Source organism: Microchirus variegatus (assembly GCF_963457635.1).
Source record: "Microchirus variegatus genome assembly, chromosome: 6".
Classification (NCBI taxonomy): domain Eukaryota; kingdom Metazoa; phylum Chordata; class Actinopteri; order Pleuronectiformes; family Soleidae; genus Microchirus; species Microchirus variegatus.
This window is the reverse complement of record NC_139807.1, coordinates 27,902,285-27,918,424: the sequence shown is the minus strand read 5'-3', so window position 1 is coordinate 27,918,424 and position 16,140 is coordinate 27,902,285. Positions and strand designations below refer to the sequence as shown.

At 40.0% G+C, this 16,140-nt stretch overlaps 1 protein-coding gene across 1 annotated transcript; it reads left to right on the top strand.

The window, feature by feature from the left end:
* Positions 1-6,927: 6,927 nt before the first annotated feature.
* On the top strand, positions 6,928-16,027 carry nucb2a (nucleobindin 2a). The gene is made up of 13 exons (XM_083890904.1): positions 6,928-6,985; positions 7,318-7,458; positions 9,087-9,194; positions 9,658-9,790; positions 9,903-10,006; positions 11,644-11,829; positions 12,217-12,307; positions 12,390-12,448; positions 12,531-12,623; positions 13,611-13,700; positions 13,790-13,960; positions 14,231-14,291; positions 14,376-16,027. Exons 1-13 carry the CDS (start codon positions 6,962-6,964, stop codon positions 14,600-14,602), a joined length of 1,488 nt encoding a protein of 495 aa, XP_083747030.1. The 5' UTR covers positions 6,928-6,961; the 3' UTR covers positions 14,603-16,027.
* The last annotated feature ends 113 nt before the right edge of the window (positions 16,028-16,140 follow it).

Genomic DNA, 16,140 nt, shown 5'->3' with positions numbered 1-16,140 from the left:
AAGCAGTTCCAGGGTCAACACGAACCACAGTAGGGGAAATTATTTTGTTTCTAGCTGAGACTTTGGCTACATTTTAACCCAGAGTGCATGAGTGTAAACTGCAGGTGCTTTGTCTGTGTGTGTGTGAGTCATGATGCAACACTGAGAGGAATGAAGACAACAGAGTGGGTCACAAAAGTTCACACTTCAGATTGAGTGTGTTTTATTTGACTGTTTTTTTTTTTTTTGACTATTTTCAGTTGAACTAAAGACTTGAAGTTTAATTATTTTTGTCACCAGTCTGCAACTGTGGACCTAGAGTGGTCCTGTTGCACATATATGTTAGTTATGGAGGTCTACTTACATACATTAACTTGTTTTTATGCTCAAAAACCTCCTAGTTGCTGTAAACGAGCCGATAGAAATCCTCTTTTCTGACGCTGTTCCCCAGCCGCGATATTTCAGACATAAATCTCATCCCCAGAAGACAGAGTCTTGTGATTGGCCAATACTATTCAGCTCACCCGCTCTCAGAAGCACAGCTCCCCCCTCTGGAACGGTGGATGCACTGCTACTCATTATCAAAACATTGTTTTAACAAGGTTTAAAATAGCTTCTCTCCGCCGCAGTCCCTTTTATGACTTTGACCCGGAGTCAGACCCAGAGTCAGAAGACACTGTCGCTCGTGAAACACCTCCACAACGAACGTTATTCTTCTTCTGCGGTTCAATGTACGCAACCAGATGTGCCCAGATTCGTGCCCGGAGCAGGACGATCTGCCGTTCAGGAGAACCGGTGTTTACGTAACCGGACCCATTTTTTTCAGAGATCTCGCTGAGCCCGAGATTACAATAAAACACAGCGTTCTCAGCAGTGGCTGAACTGTTTGTTTAGAACCTTCAGGGCTTCTTAAACAAGGTAATGACGCAGATACACACTAAAAAACAGCATTAATTTGAACTTCCGGTCTAGGTTCGCTTTAAAATGAAGCGTAAAATGAAGGTCAAATAAATCCCCAAAAAATTGTACTTTTAATATATGTGTATCAGTAGAAAACACCCCATAATACACCATAAACTAGACTCGATTTAAGAAAAACATGGATAATTGACTGGACTGTGACTGAAATGCAGTAATTACAAAGGGCACAAACTGCAACAAGCCCTGTATAGAGCTGTCAATGTCAGTGTGCTGGAAGCAGAGCTCGTGCCTGCCTGTGTGTGTGTGTGTGTGTGTGTGTGTGTGCGCATAAATTGCTGTGGAAGCTTTAGATGCAGTTTATCAGCCTCACATCACCTTCACTGCAGTCACACTTTGAGGACAGAGAGCCTCTCTGACCATGACACGCTACGATAATGACTACACTGCATCAAACAAGACCTGCGATTCACCAGTGCTGCCCACTGTAATTCCACTTTGCCCCTGTGAGGACGGCTGACATTTAAAGTCACACATTATCGTTTTTAACACGATGACGCCCCATTTAAGGGTTATCTGTGCGACCCCAGTGTCGACGCGAGGCGACGACGCCTTTTTTGTTTCTCCTGTGAAGAGAACACAGTGCGCTGGCAAAGAGCAACGAACATCTGTTATAAATATTTGATCTTCGATTTCCTCTCTGGAAGAAGCTTTGTTGAAACGTTCTCCACTGTTCTTCAAAGGTTAGCGCGAAATAAAACACTTCCTCTCAAAAGCGACTACAGTACAGCTGTTGAAGGCACAGAAAGCCTTCAAAGTAAATCTCATCCCCTGCACAGAAATGTCAAAGAATAACCCTCTGACCTCTGTGACTGTGTGCTTTATTGTCCTTGACATTGACATTGGTGTATTTCTTCTGAAAACGAAAAAAAAAAAGATTTTAATACAAGACACACAAAAATAAATGAACAAAGGGCATATTAATAAAGTGCAGTGGTATGCAAACGTTTGGGCACCCCTGTAAATGTTCATGATCATATAAACTGTAAATCATATAAACTGTATTGGACTTCTCACATATCACTGTGTTTGTCTCCTGTATGATATATTTAACTGAAATTTCTTATAAAAAACAACCAATAATTTATAAAGGAAAATCATTAGCATTTATAATGAATTACTAAGGTGAAATTGACATGTGACAAATTGAAGAATAAATAAAAGGAGACATGAATAAATAACAGACGCATGTGCTTTAACAAAGGGCAAATGTAAAGGTATGATGAGAGTCACAGTTACCGGATCTAATCTCGTTTGAAAGCTTAAAGGTGACATGTCAGCAGTGTCCTACAGCAAATAATGAATTTAGGCTTATGGGCTGCGGCCAAAGGACATCCATGTTATTATGTATGATTGATTTTTTTTCCTCATATTCCGCCCACATCTGTGTTTCACCTTAACAGGAATACAGATAAGTGTTAACAGACTCAGAGGTGCAGGATGAAAGCGAGGAGGAAATCATCCATCCATCCATTTCTCTACTGCTTTATCCTTTGTCTCCCTGTATCCTTTTCTCCCTACGTGTATGGGTTTTCTCCAGGTTCTCTGGTTTCCTCCCACAGTCCTAAAACATGCGGAGGTTAAATGGACACTCTGAATTGACCGTAGGTGTGTGTTGTGTGTGTTGGCCCTGCGATAGACTGGCGACATGTCCAGCGTGTGCACTAGCCAGCTGGACCTGCAACCCTCATGTGGAAGATAAAGCAGTAGGCAGTTAATGAATTAAACAAATAAACACTTTGTTTCTGCAGCCTTGCTTTAATCACCACCTTTATACGTCACGACCTTGAATTTCTACTCATGCTGTTGTCTTCCACACAACTTAGCTGCTGATGCGTTTCCCACATCGCTCTCTCTATGATTTCAAGTATCGTCTGTGTCCGTCCGTCCGTCCCTGTATGTGTGTGTGTGTGTGTTCTTGTACTTGCAGCATACTGAGGACAAGTGAGGGTTTTTAGCCAACAAAGTGAGGTCATTTTTACGGAGAGAGGACATTTTGGCCGGTCCTCACTTTGTTTTCATTGAAATCACTTCCTTAGGTTGTAAACATGTACGTGTGCTATACTCTGTTTTTAACAGAGGTCCTCAATATGGTACAAAAACCCGTTTTCCCGCTCTGCTCTGGGGCTCCACCTGCAGACCTTATATTGTACTGCACCCAGTAGTTCTTTATTGATGTCATTCATGAAGTAGATATTTGTAATTGTGTTGATTTACAAAGTGGAAATGCTGGTCCTCACTTTGTTAGCACTTATACCCTGTCCTCAGTATGCAGCAAGTACAAGAATGTGTGTGTGTTTGTGTGCGCGTGTGTGTGTGGCTGTCAGCCCGATGTCATGGCAACAGTGTTGCTTTGATGTGTCCCTGTGCCCCTACATGTGACGACAAGTCAGTTGAAGCAAACACAGACAGATGTTTCATTTTTCATGTTATCTTTTTTTCTGTGGACAACAAAGTTTCAATAATTCCTTTGATGAAAAAATCTATAAAAGGAATAAAAGCTTCTTCAAGGGACTTTGAAGAACTTTAAACTGTGACTAAGGAGGACCTCAAAATTGTGGAGAGCAGCATTATATGTGTCAGTGTACACAGAGGAGTAGAAGAAGGAACATCTGTCTGTCTGTGTGTGAACTGCGAAACTGCAACAGACCGCTAAACGAGCCACTACGCATCCCTGAAGACGGCCGTGTGCTAATAAAGAGAGGATACGCAAGGTAATGTACCACAATTCTCAGAGTCAGTTAAAGATGTAGATCCAAATATAACCTGCTGCCATATCAATAACATAACACTCTATCTCACATTCATCTCCCTTTACACTATGTTGCCAGTGTTTACACCATATTTAAGGTTTATGGACCATATTGTTTTTTTTTTTATTATTATTATTTTTCTCTCACCAATATCTGATCTACTTATTTTGGCCGGTATTGGACTGACACCACTACTGAATATTAGGGGTGTGCCAAAAAAATTTGATTTACATGAAGACGAGAGAGAAAGGGGCAAATCCATGACTTAACCACACAATCAAGACTTTTAAAAATGTGTAGTATGTGTAGTACTATGACGTGTAGTATAGCACACAATTATAAACCTCATCCAGTCTGCACAGTGAAGCTCAGTGTAGTGGAACCCTGTAAATACTGCAGTGTAATCATCTGCTATCCCAACTCAATTACTCTTATTTGACCTTGATATGATTTATTATCAGCCACCCACCATTCAAAACACACCCATCCACTCATTCATATTCATTTGCACACGTGAATACACATATATATGCGCAGTCCAGTGAAGCTGCAGTATGCTGCTGCTGCTGCTCATTCCTGCCTCTTAGCTGCCAGTGGTTCACAATGCAGCAAGGTGACTCAATGTTATTGTCTTCTCCTGAGAAAGAGGGAGGGATGGAGGGAGGGAGGTTCCTCCTGCTGAATCACAACTTACTAAAGGAGCAGAACAGATTATCTTGTTTTCCCTCAGATTCTGTGCAACTTTTCGGTTCCTAATCTCTTTGGAAAGCCATTACATATTTTCTGAAATGTCCCATTAATCCCAGCAGAGTACCGTGTATAAATAAGTGTGTACATGTGTCTGGATTAGAACACCAAACACACTGCACAGATTACACAGTCTCCTCTTCATTGCGCCAAAGTGTTCAATCATCACAGTTGTCGAGTAAAATGAAGTGCTGATCACCCCCCATCTGCTCCAGCTCCCTCTCCCATGTTGTGATTATGATCTAATATTACGATGAATTACCTTCCCAAGCACCGAGTTAGAAATACACTGACACCTACAGACCAGGGATGTTGTCTTTAGTCAAACGCCAATTGATGTATATAAAAACTAGATTCATTGTCTTGTTGCACCTGCTCATAAATAGCTCATAAAAACCTTTGTTTTTTTTTACACAGCACTCAGTTTCAGTACACAGAGCCAATGGTTTTACAACTCCCTGTTTTACAGTTTATCTTTTTATACAAGCCGGTCCAAGCAGCCATTTAGGATGTTATGACGGCAATAGAGTGTCTAATATGAACTCAATTTACACTTTTACGCTTTTAATTATTATGTTTTGTTATTATCAGTCTTTATAGTCAGTAAATATTCATAGTTACTTCTCAGTTTGTACAGTCGGTTTTTTAATTGTGCAATCTTCAACTTCTGAGCCTTGGAAGATTTGACTACTGAAGCAAAAGTCCTGACCAGACAGTGAAATGCCCTCAACCATATCATAAACAGCACTCTCTGCTGGATAAAACAAGACATTGTTGAAATAAATATCCTTTAAGTTGTCTTTGTCAGCATCCAACCACGTGTCTTCCAGTCAAACAAAACAAAAATATAAGTAATAAAATGTCCCACTCAATGATAATTACATAATATGATTGTTATATTAATAATATAGGCATTTCCAAAAGTGCTCACGCAATTATAACAATTTGGTTTTGAAGCCCTAAAAATTATTTACATCTTCAAACACCCAGCTTTTTTTCTAATTAATAATTAATTAATATTAATCCTAATAACAATAACTATGCTCTCGATGTAAGACAGCCAACTATTATTTTGCAATATGTGTACTATTATGTATTATTGTTTTGACCTAATAGACTTTCTTTTCAGTGGTTTGTTTGTTCCTCCATTTTTGTATGTGCCCCTGTCTCTAAAGGTGTTTCTGTGTTGTGGTCGGTGTATCATTTAAATGTAAACAACAAAATCATAGACCGTATTTAATGTAGAGTTTTCCCACTAGAACAAATAATGTCCAGTATATTTAATTCATTTGCTAAATAGGAGATTTTTTTATAGCACTTTCTAGGGCTCACCTGCAATACCTCGAAGGTCCAGCAGTGGGGCACCACATCATCAGGATGGAGGCTTCCTTTACTTCCTGTACTTCACAACTACTACTACTTGGACCACTGTGCACTGTAGGACGTACTCTTCTCAGTCGTGTGTGTTAGTTTTCTTAATTTGCCGTTGTCGTGCCAATGTAGGTATCCCCGAAAGAAAGTGTTCCCCCTGGCCACGGCCGCGGCGACGGAGAAACAGTGGTGCGCTTGCTTTCACCCGTAAATTAAAACTAACAACAATTGCATTGTTTGATGATTTATTGTATGTATACTTCACATACTACTCTATAACCTCTGGTATTATGAACAGCTTTCTTCTCTTCCAGCCAAAGATATGGGGGGAAACATATTATTTCAGACTGTTTACATGGCTGCCATGATTTGTATCCCCCCCATATCTTTGGCTAGAAGAGAAGAAAGTTGTTCATCATGCCAGAGGTTATAGAGTAGTATGTGAAGTATACATAAAATAAATCATTAAACAATGTAATGCAATGCAAAACAATGTTGTTAGTTTTAATTTACTTGGGTGAAATCAAGCGCACCACTGTTTCTCTGTCTCCGCGGCCGCGGGCATGGGAAACACTTACTGTCGGGGATACCTACATTGGCACGACACCGGTAAATTCCACATGCTTTTTCGGGGATTTTAAAATCTTTTTTCTTTATTTTCTTTCTCCCAACTCTGATTCTTCCCCTCCTTCACTTGCTGTTTGTTTACATTCGCAAAGCCATCAACATGGCCGCCACGTCCCAGAAAGCAACGCGGTGCCCGAGCCCTATAAAAATGATAATACCTTTAAATTTAAAATAAATGACAGATATAAGTCAAAACACACTGTAAAAAAAAATAGCGGAAACCGCTTTTCAATCACCGCTGTTTGTTCCTTTGTTTGTTTATGTTATGTTTGCGCTTCCTTTACATGGTTTCTAACGATGCGTTCAGGAGGAGAGAGTCGGGTCTCAAAGGTCCCGCCCCCCAGCTCGGTCGTCGTCTCGCCACGTACTGTGCGATGCAACGCAACTTGCTGGTTCGTTTGACAGACAGCTGGGCTGACCACTGCGGTAAGCGCCACCGCTCTGCCCGTCAGCAAGTTTGGTTTATTAGCGAGCCAGCAACAGCCGACGGGAGTCTAGTGGTACAGATGATGTCCAGGATTCACATTAAAGTCAGTATAATTACAGTGACACACACATAAACATGCTGCTTTAACATAATGGAGACATTTGACCGCGTTGGTCAGACGGACAGTATCACATTATACGCGTAGTAAGCTCTTGTTAGTGCTTGATGGTGATTAGCTAAATCTGTCAGTGGTACAGCTAAAGCTTCCTCGGGTTATTATTAGCTACGTAGCCAGTAATGAGTGACCTATTGCTGGACTGACGTGCTCTCTCTGTCGGAGGTCAAGACTTTGAGGGGAGGGAGACGTTGACCGTTTACTGTCAAATAGTGAGTGAGATAAATGTGTTGTACCTTTGGTTGTTTTGTCGTTTGCAGATGTGTTGGAGCCGGGTGATCCTCAGCAGCTGGCTCCTGCTGCTGCCCCAGCTCCTGTGTTCAGAGGCTGTGCCCATCAGCATGGACAAGACTAAAGTCAAAGAAGCAGAGCAACAGTTCAAAGAGCCTCCAGCCAGTGTGGTGAGGAGACATGAATTAGAATAAAAAAAAAAAATCACCTTAAAGCATGATTCCACTTCCTCATTGTTACAGCCCTAAAATGATTCAGCAGCTATACATATTTGTGTCAACACATCAGAGGTTTCATCTGTTGATAATCTGTTAGTTGTTCCCTAAATATTTGCTTTTGACGCCTTAGAATATTGTTGTGCTTTTCATATGACTTGTTTTCATAAGCCTGGCTTAAACCGCATTTTCAAGAATGTAGTCACAAGCTTACTCACGTTAATGTGTCTTTCCATCCACTGCTTTTGAACAAATATTGCGAATGAATTCACTGAGATAAGCAGACATGGATGGTAAGAAAGCACAATGTGATGATGCTAGTAGAGCTGCAACTAACGATTATTTTGGTAATTGATTAATCTGTCGATTATTTTCTCGATTAATCGTTTAGTTCAGAAAATGTTAAAAAACGTTGATCAATGTTTGTCAAACGTGGAAATGACGATGTTCTCTGATGTCTTGTTTTGTCCACAAAGCAAAATGATTCAGTTTGAATGATTTCTTTGTTTATGTGGAGCAAAGAAACAAAGAAAATATTCACATTTGAGAAGCTATAACGATCAGAAATCTTGTCTTAATCATGAAAAAAGCTTCAAACCGATTATCGATTATCAAAATAGTTGACGATTAATTTAGTAATCGATTAATAATCGATTCTTCTTTTCAGCTCTAGATGCTAATACAAATAACAGCAAGCGAGATTTGCTTGGCGCACTTATTAATTATTTACAATATTTCAAGGGTTTCCTCCTCGTTTCACACATACTGTGTCGTTTAAGAGGTTTCTGCGGTTGTAACTCTGCAGAGAATTTGAAAAATTTGTAATTTGAAAAATGTGGATAACAGGCTGGTGAAAACCCGCTTTCTGCTTTGAAGCAGCATGTCAGACAAAGAGAGCAGGTTTGAGAACTGAAAAGGGCTTTGGTAACTTGTGATTTTTTTTTGACTATTTATTCAGTAATTAATCAATGTTCTGAAACTGTGAGCAACATACCCAAAAAAGGCCTTATTTCAACAACAATGAGCAGATTTTGGTGGAAAACATTGTGGAAACTGAGTAGGTTTGGTGGAAGTCACACTCTCAGAGCGCTTTCTCTAGTAGTCAGTACTTGCATCACAAAAAGGAAGTGAACAAATAGCCAGGTTACTGTTTGTACTTATGCAATGAGTGATGGCCTGACTCACTGACGCATACACCTTAAACCCTATTTCTATTTCTAACCCTATTTTCAAAATGACATCATCCATTTGTACCTTTGCAAGTGCACAGATTGGAGACTCTGATTTCTTCCTCAGGGAGGCTTTGTTCATGTCAAATATTGACATAGTGGCTCTCAGCAGCTTGAACAAATACCAGGCGCATTCAAGTGACAATGCAACCATTTTATTGTCGTGTCATTAGTTTGTCGAACATCTGTGGCGTAGTGTGGCAACAGAAGGCAAAGTAATGGAGTTTATTGGAATCCATTGAACAGAAAATCAATTATATTGGTCAGCAGGCGTCCCATGAAAGCAAAAGAGTTACCCTGTCATCATTTATATTGTCACGTGATTTTTTTTTTTTTTTTTTTTACATTTTCTAGGACACTGGACTCCACTATGACCGCTACCTCAGAGAAGTCATCGATTTCCTTGAGAAAGATCAGCATTTCAGAGAAAAGCTCCACAACACAGACATGGAAGACATCAAGGTGAAGTCCCTCATTAGCATTTGTCATTAGATTTTGGGCCAATTCCAATTCCTATCTTAACCCTCATAACCCTCAAGCTCAACCCTTATAATACAATGGTTTTCATCATTTTTATATCTCTATTAACAAAGAAAATACTTAATTTGTATCGCACTCGCTTCGCTGCTTTCGACGCCATCTTTCTTATGTGAAAACACACAATGCATTCTGGGTAGCCCTTGCTCCCAAGGGTGGTCTCGGAAAATCTCAATATTGAGGGCGATACAGCCCTTAAACTTGCCCCTCAACTTAATTTTTCTGAGAATCGGGACAGCACTTGGACTAGAGGGAGCGCACATTTTTGAGATTGAGGGTTAAGCAAGAAATTGGAATTCACCCTTTCTTTATAATTTTGGTCCAAAGGTATTTAGTTGACAACTTTAGGCAATAACGCTCACTCTTGTCTCATTCCTGCGTCATACAGCAAGGAAAGCTTGCCAAAGAGCTGGACTTTGTCAGCCATCACGTCAGAACGAAACTGGACGAGCTGAAGAGGCAGGAGGTTAATCGACTACGCACTCTGATTAAGGCCAAGCAAGACATTGAAGGAGGGAATGGTACGTTGTGCATTTTAATTTATGTGCAAAACATGATGCCAAAACCTAAAGTTTTAAAGTATGTGTATAGTATAAATGTTTTCATCGATGTCACCAATTACGTCCTGTACAGACATTGCAGTGGACCACCAGGCTCTGCTGAAACAGTTTGAGTACTTGAACCACATGAACCCACATACGTTTGAGGTGGATGATCTAGATCTGCTCATCAAATCGGTAAATCTCACTGCTTCTTCTTCTTCTTAAAGAGATATTTCACCACTGGGAAGATGAATGTCTATTAAAAATGGGTCATCTATGGAGTAGAAATGTGAAATAATATTTGAAGAAAGTGCCTTCTTGGTAGAGAAAGGCAGAAAAATTTATTCTTCGCTCTTGTACACAAACGACAACAACTCCCAGAATGCACTGCGTTCACTTCAGTCTCGCAGCGCTGCCTCCACTATCACAGTGAATCGGATAGCCTGAGTTGCGTGAAGTTTACAAAACTCTTTTTTCTATGGCGCTAAATTGTACCGGGATGTGCAGTAAAAACAAGGAAAGGACAAGCAGTAAGTTCCCATTATTTGCCGGTCAGAGATTCACACCCTGCATGCATTTGAACACTTGTGTAAAGACTTGTGGAAGGAGGCTGAATAGTTGCTGATTTTGTTATATTACTATACTAGACAGTTAGTTTATCAACCCTTTTCTCCAAATTAAATCACTTTCCATGTAATAACACTCTAATGGAGGAACACTAAGGGCTAGAAAGCATACCACAACATATATGAATTTTTAATATTAAGATAAGATAGTCCTTTATTCGTCCCGCAGTGGGGAAATTTCCAATAATATTATTATTATTATTATTATTATTATTATTATTATTATTATTATTATTATTATTATTATTAATATTAATAAAAAGAAAAATCAGACTTACTATAGCTCATCGTAAGAATCAACAGTCTTCATAGACACAGTACTGCGTTTCAGGAGTTGAGTATGTTCTTCTGAACAACACAGGCAGGTAAAACAAGACGATCGTCTTTCCCCAGTCTGTGGATCCACTCCACAAAGTGATGTTAAGCTGTTAGCAGTGATATTACTGTCTGCAAAACAACAAGCACAACGTTAGCGAATCGAAGGATCTGTTCTTACAGTAGCATAGATGTAAATGAACTGTAAAGATGCTAATGTTAGCTCAGCTGGCGTTACATATAAACACGGACAAAGGTGGTGGTAAAAATAAATATAAAAATACAAAACAAAATACTCACTTTATACTCAGACGGCCGTTTATCCCGGTTCCTTCATCCACCCTGCCAGCGGGCAACGGCCGTTGTGTGTGGCCAGGGGCAGCTGGGCTCTTGCCCGGCCACAGTGGGTGCACCGGCGCCTGGAGCCACTGCAGGCGCCTTGCAGCCAGAGCCCGTGGCGAAAAGCAGGCCTTTTACCTCGCAGCCATATCAGTTTGAAAACTATTTTGTCTTCTCAGTTCACAAGGCCAAATTAAAGGGAGCCAGAGCAGGTCATAACTGTTAGCAAAGATGATGGACACCGTGATTGCTTTCTGGGAATGAAGTCTCGTCTCCCTATGGGTGTCTAAAAAGTGCAGAACTAGAGTTGTAGTTCAAATCTTGAATTAATGTTTGGCCACAATTTTGTTTAAATAATACTGCTATTCTAGCAATACAAAGCCACATGCAAATCAGTGAAGAATTCCTTTAAGTTAGTCTATGTTGTACCTCCTAAATCACCTTGGAAAGTGAACTTTCCACACACTCTTAACATGAGAACGTAGAATTGCTGCACTATAATGAAGGTAAATATCTTACCTGTGAAAATGCCTCCCTCTCCCTCTCATAAAGGCCACTAAGGATCTAGAGAATTTTGACAAAGAAAGACACGAGGAGTTCAAGAGGTATGAAATGTTGAAGGAGCACGACAGACAGGAGCACCTGAAATCACTGGACGAGGAAGAAAGAAGGAAGGAGGAGGAGCACTTTGAAGAGATGAGGAAGAAGCACGCTGACCACCCCAAAATCAACCACCCGGTATGTTTGATTTAAGCCTCGGTTATACTCTCTGTGTGTAGTTGCAAAAGAGGTGTAAAATATAATTTTGATTGTAGAAGATACACACACAAAGGTTGCTTCGACGTCTCAGTCTGTTTTTTTTCCCTTTAAGACGATTTTTAATCAAAAGTAGTCTTTATATGACTTTGCAAGGTGTTAATATAACTTTATTATCTTATTTTATGGTGGAGTATCTGAAGAGACACGTTGAGTTTTTTGCACAGTGTATGTGCACAGGATAGAAGAAGTACAATTTTATGGGACTTTGAGTCGGAAGTGTTTGTGTATATTTGTGGCACCGACATGATGTCAACACTATAACGAAATAGGTTGTAACTGTGTTGTAATTTTGCATTTGTGTTGCAGGGCAGCCAGAATCAACTGAAGGAGGTGTGGGAGGACGCTGATGGTTTAGACCCTGAGGATTTTGACCCCAAGACATTTTTCAAACTGCATGGTAAGACCTCTTACAGTGAGTCATTCAGTCCTAACGTAACTGAAATAGTGTATTTCTTCACGAAAATGTCTCTGTACTGCAGATTCTAATGGAGACGGCTTCTTTGATGAACAGGAGCTGGAAGCTTTGTTCACCAAAGAGGTAAAAGTCACATGCTTTCTTAAACGTTTGTGCCGTTTCAGTGAGTAATCTTTGTACTGATTGCTGGTCTTTGTTGTTTCAGTTGGAAAAAATCTACGATCCAACCAATGAAGAGGACGATATGGTGGAGATGGAGGAGGAGAGGCTGCGTATGAGAGAACATGTTATGAACGAGGTACAATAAGAGACAGAGATTTCCATCTTCACTGCTGTAAAGTGTTTTTAATGTAGTTGCTAAGCTAAGTTAAACCTCCATCTTTTATTGTTATCTTATTGTTTTGACCCATGGATGTATAATATCAACTGGATAGAGCACCGCTCACTCTGCCTTGAAGACAATTTTTACATGGTGGCCACTGTGGGTACTGCAACAGGAAACCCCATAAAAGCACAAAAGCCCAAAAAGCAATTTTCCCACTGACCGCAATAGTAAAAGAGACCTCGAGACATGGACACGGGCTTTTATAGATATTTATATGGTAGTGACACTACTGCGCATGCTCTATGGGCCCCATAACCCGGAAATAAACGCGGAAGTCCAAAAACTTTTTTGGCATATGCGCTGGGTGAGAAGCTTCATAGGAATGAACGGAAGCGAAGGGGCGGTGCTCTATCCAGTTCATATCATACATCCATGTTTTGACCTTGCCAGTGAGTAATAGAATATATAATATTGTGATAAAACAGGGTATCCGCGGGGTCTTAAAAAGTCTTAAATCCAATAATTTGAATTGAAGGCCTTAAAATGTCTTCAATTCTCCTAAAATCTCATAAAAGGTCTTAAATACAATTTTGAAAGGTCTTAAAAATCTATCAAAGTTACTTTTATTTAAAACATGCATAAACTTTAGACTGCCTTTGAAATGTTTCTGTTTTTGAAGGTTGCGATAACACAACTACAACAAGGAACTAAAGTGTGTTACAACTTAGCATAGCAGCGGAGAAAACTTAATGAAAGACCACAGCTAAGCTGAATTTCAAAGATTTGTGGCTCCAATTCTCCTTCATGTCTTTTGTACTTTTTTGCCAGTATGGATTTGAAATGGGTCCTAAATTGTATTCATTATGGTCTTAAAAAAAGTCTTAAAAAGTCTTAAATTTGACTTGTTGAAACCTGCAGAGACCCTGTAAAAGTCTCCCATCATCATCATGTTCTTTGTAGGTGGATTCTAACAAAGACAGACTGGTCTCTATGGATGAGTTCCTGGTAGCTACAAAAAAGAAAGAATTCTTGGAGCCAGATAGCTGGGAGGTGAGACTGAAATTATTGAAGAGAAATATATTAAATCACGACCTGGGCCTTCAAATAAATATAGCCCCCACCTTTGTTATGTTCCTTAGACCCTGGAGCAGAACCAGATGTACACAGACGAAGAGATGAGGGAGTTTGAGGAGCACCTTGTACAGCAAGAGCAGGATCTCCAGCTGAAGGCCGTTGACCTTCAGAACCAGAGAGAAGAGCTGGAGAAACAGCAGGAGCAGCTGAACTCGCAGAAAATCGAGCTGCAGCAGGTAAGCGGTGCTACAGACAGATGATCATTTCTAGGGATTTAATGATATTGATATTGTGACATCATGACCATATCACCATATGACCCAGTGTTCAAGGCGACAGAGAAAGAGAGAGCGATGAGATGATAACAATATTGCAATTAATATCACATCATGAACTTGTGACTGCACTATTAGCATCAGACTCTGATATTGGTCCATCCCTAATTAAGCCCTTGAATGTGTGCACTTTCCAAATATAAGATAACACGTGAAACTCTGCTGTTACAGGCTGTTGAGCACATGGAACGCCTGAAATCACAAAAAGTAGAGCCTCCTCCAGAGGTTCACGGTGAGTGTTGATAGCACCATTTTGTTTGTTATCGTCGGCTGCTTGATTGGGCTCTGAGAGCATAAAACCGTGTCTTTGCTACAGTTGAAGGAAACGCCATTCCAGAGATGCATCGAGTCGACGATCAGTTGCATTACCAACAAGAAGCTCAACAAGGATATCACCCTGGACAGCAGGCTCCTGAAGACACGCCTCAGGAACACCACTACCAACAAAATCAAGACTTGGCTCAGCACGGACTCCCACAGACACACCAGGATCTGCCGCCAGGCCACCACCAAGTTTCACAAGATCAGCACAACGTGCCCTAACGACTGTCAAAACTTGAAATGGCCAGACTTTTGCAGCACCTCCTCTCCAGCGTGCAGAGCAACAGTCCCTCCTGAGTGTCAGGAGATGATTGGAACACATTTAACACGAAGGAAAGCTGCACAAAACTGAATCTTTTGAATGATGCCAGTGTTTGATAACTGTAATCTCTGGGTTACACAAAACAGAATTAAGTGTACAATGACCCAAGTTTTTGAACTTTCTTGACCTGTCATTTGCTGTTGAAAGTACAAAACCTTGACATTTCTAAATGCCACTGGATCTTTAATCTGATTATAAACAAAAAAAAAAGTAAAAGTAATTTTCATGCTATTTGTGACTTGACGAGACAAAAATATCCCCATTTTTAGATTAGTTTACATTATGTTTGATGGGACTTTATCAAGGCATGCAAATGAATGAGTTCAATATTTTTTTATTACAGGCAACTTAACATTTTTAATTAATATTCATCATTTTGATGAAAGGAACACGTGTTACCTCAAAACTTAACGTTAAGGCTTTTATGGGGGGGCAAACAGTGCAGTGTCACGCTGTTATAATCTGCAAGGCTTCAGTCAGATCTGTGTAGAAAACATTTGACTTGATCTCCAGCTGCTACTTTCAGCAAACTATATTTTAACCAGAAGCGCCTTCATGAATACAAAAAACTACAGTTGTTTTCGAGTGAAAACCGGTCACTCTGGTTTCTGTAAAAAAAAAAAGGGGAGTCAGTTGTTGACTGATTTTTAAAACATTTTGTTTGTATGAACAGTTTTTCCATTGTGCTAAACCCAAAAACAGGCGTTTTCAGGCCGCATTGAAGCTGCTATCCCATGACCTAGGAGATAAAAGATACCTGTGAAATCAAATCGCCCTTCAAAATATTTGACCTTCAATCCTCTGGGAATGATTTACCCACCAGCTTGGTTGACCCCATGCAGAAACTGTAAAATAAAAACTGAATTAATACATTTGTAGTGTTATTATGAGCATTATAGTGGACTATAGTGTTTATTTATGATCATTTGCTTAATTTATCAATTAGGATTTTTTTTTTCACAGTATCGGTTGATTCCAAAAAGGGCCCAAGTCAGTTATTACTGGCGTCACACTCGCATCACATGCTGATTTTTTCCCTACCCGTCACATATTCAAATTGTGTATTTTCTGAGTATGATGTAATTGCCATGATATTCAGTCCTTTTGTGGTTCCTTCTTTGCTGTGAGATCATACCCATGGTGAACAGGTGTCATGCGTAACAACCACTTTATACTGAAACGCTTTGTTTACATCGAGTCAAATTAGACCGCAGCTCTGCCTTACTGCGGTTCATCCGAACATGGGATACTTTTATCGTCTTGCCTTGTCCTTGGGTTGCAAGTGCAAAACAATACTGCATCGTCATTTGCACAAAAAGTACAGGTGGTGCATCTGATGGCTTTCTGCGGGGGATAAAACGGTCTTATTTGTTGGTACTGTGCAAGACAATAAAACCATTTGGATCTTTTAATTTGGTTCATGAACAAACTTTATCAA

Coding starts and splice junctions, on each gene's coding strand:
- nucb2a (XM_083890904.1), top strand. CDS start 6,962: ATGATGTCCAGGATTCACATTAAA. Junction 11,830..12,216: donor ACCCCAAAATCAACCACCCG/GTATGTTTGATT, acceptor TTTGTGTTGCAG/GGCAGCCAGAATCAACTGAA. Junction 12,449..12,530: donor AAGCTTTGTTCACCAAAGAG/GTAAAAGTCACA, acceptor TTGTTGTTTCAG/TTGGAAAAAATCTACGATCC.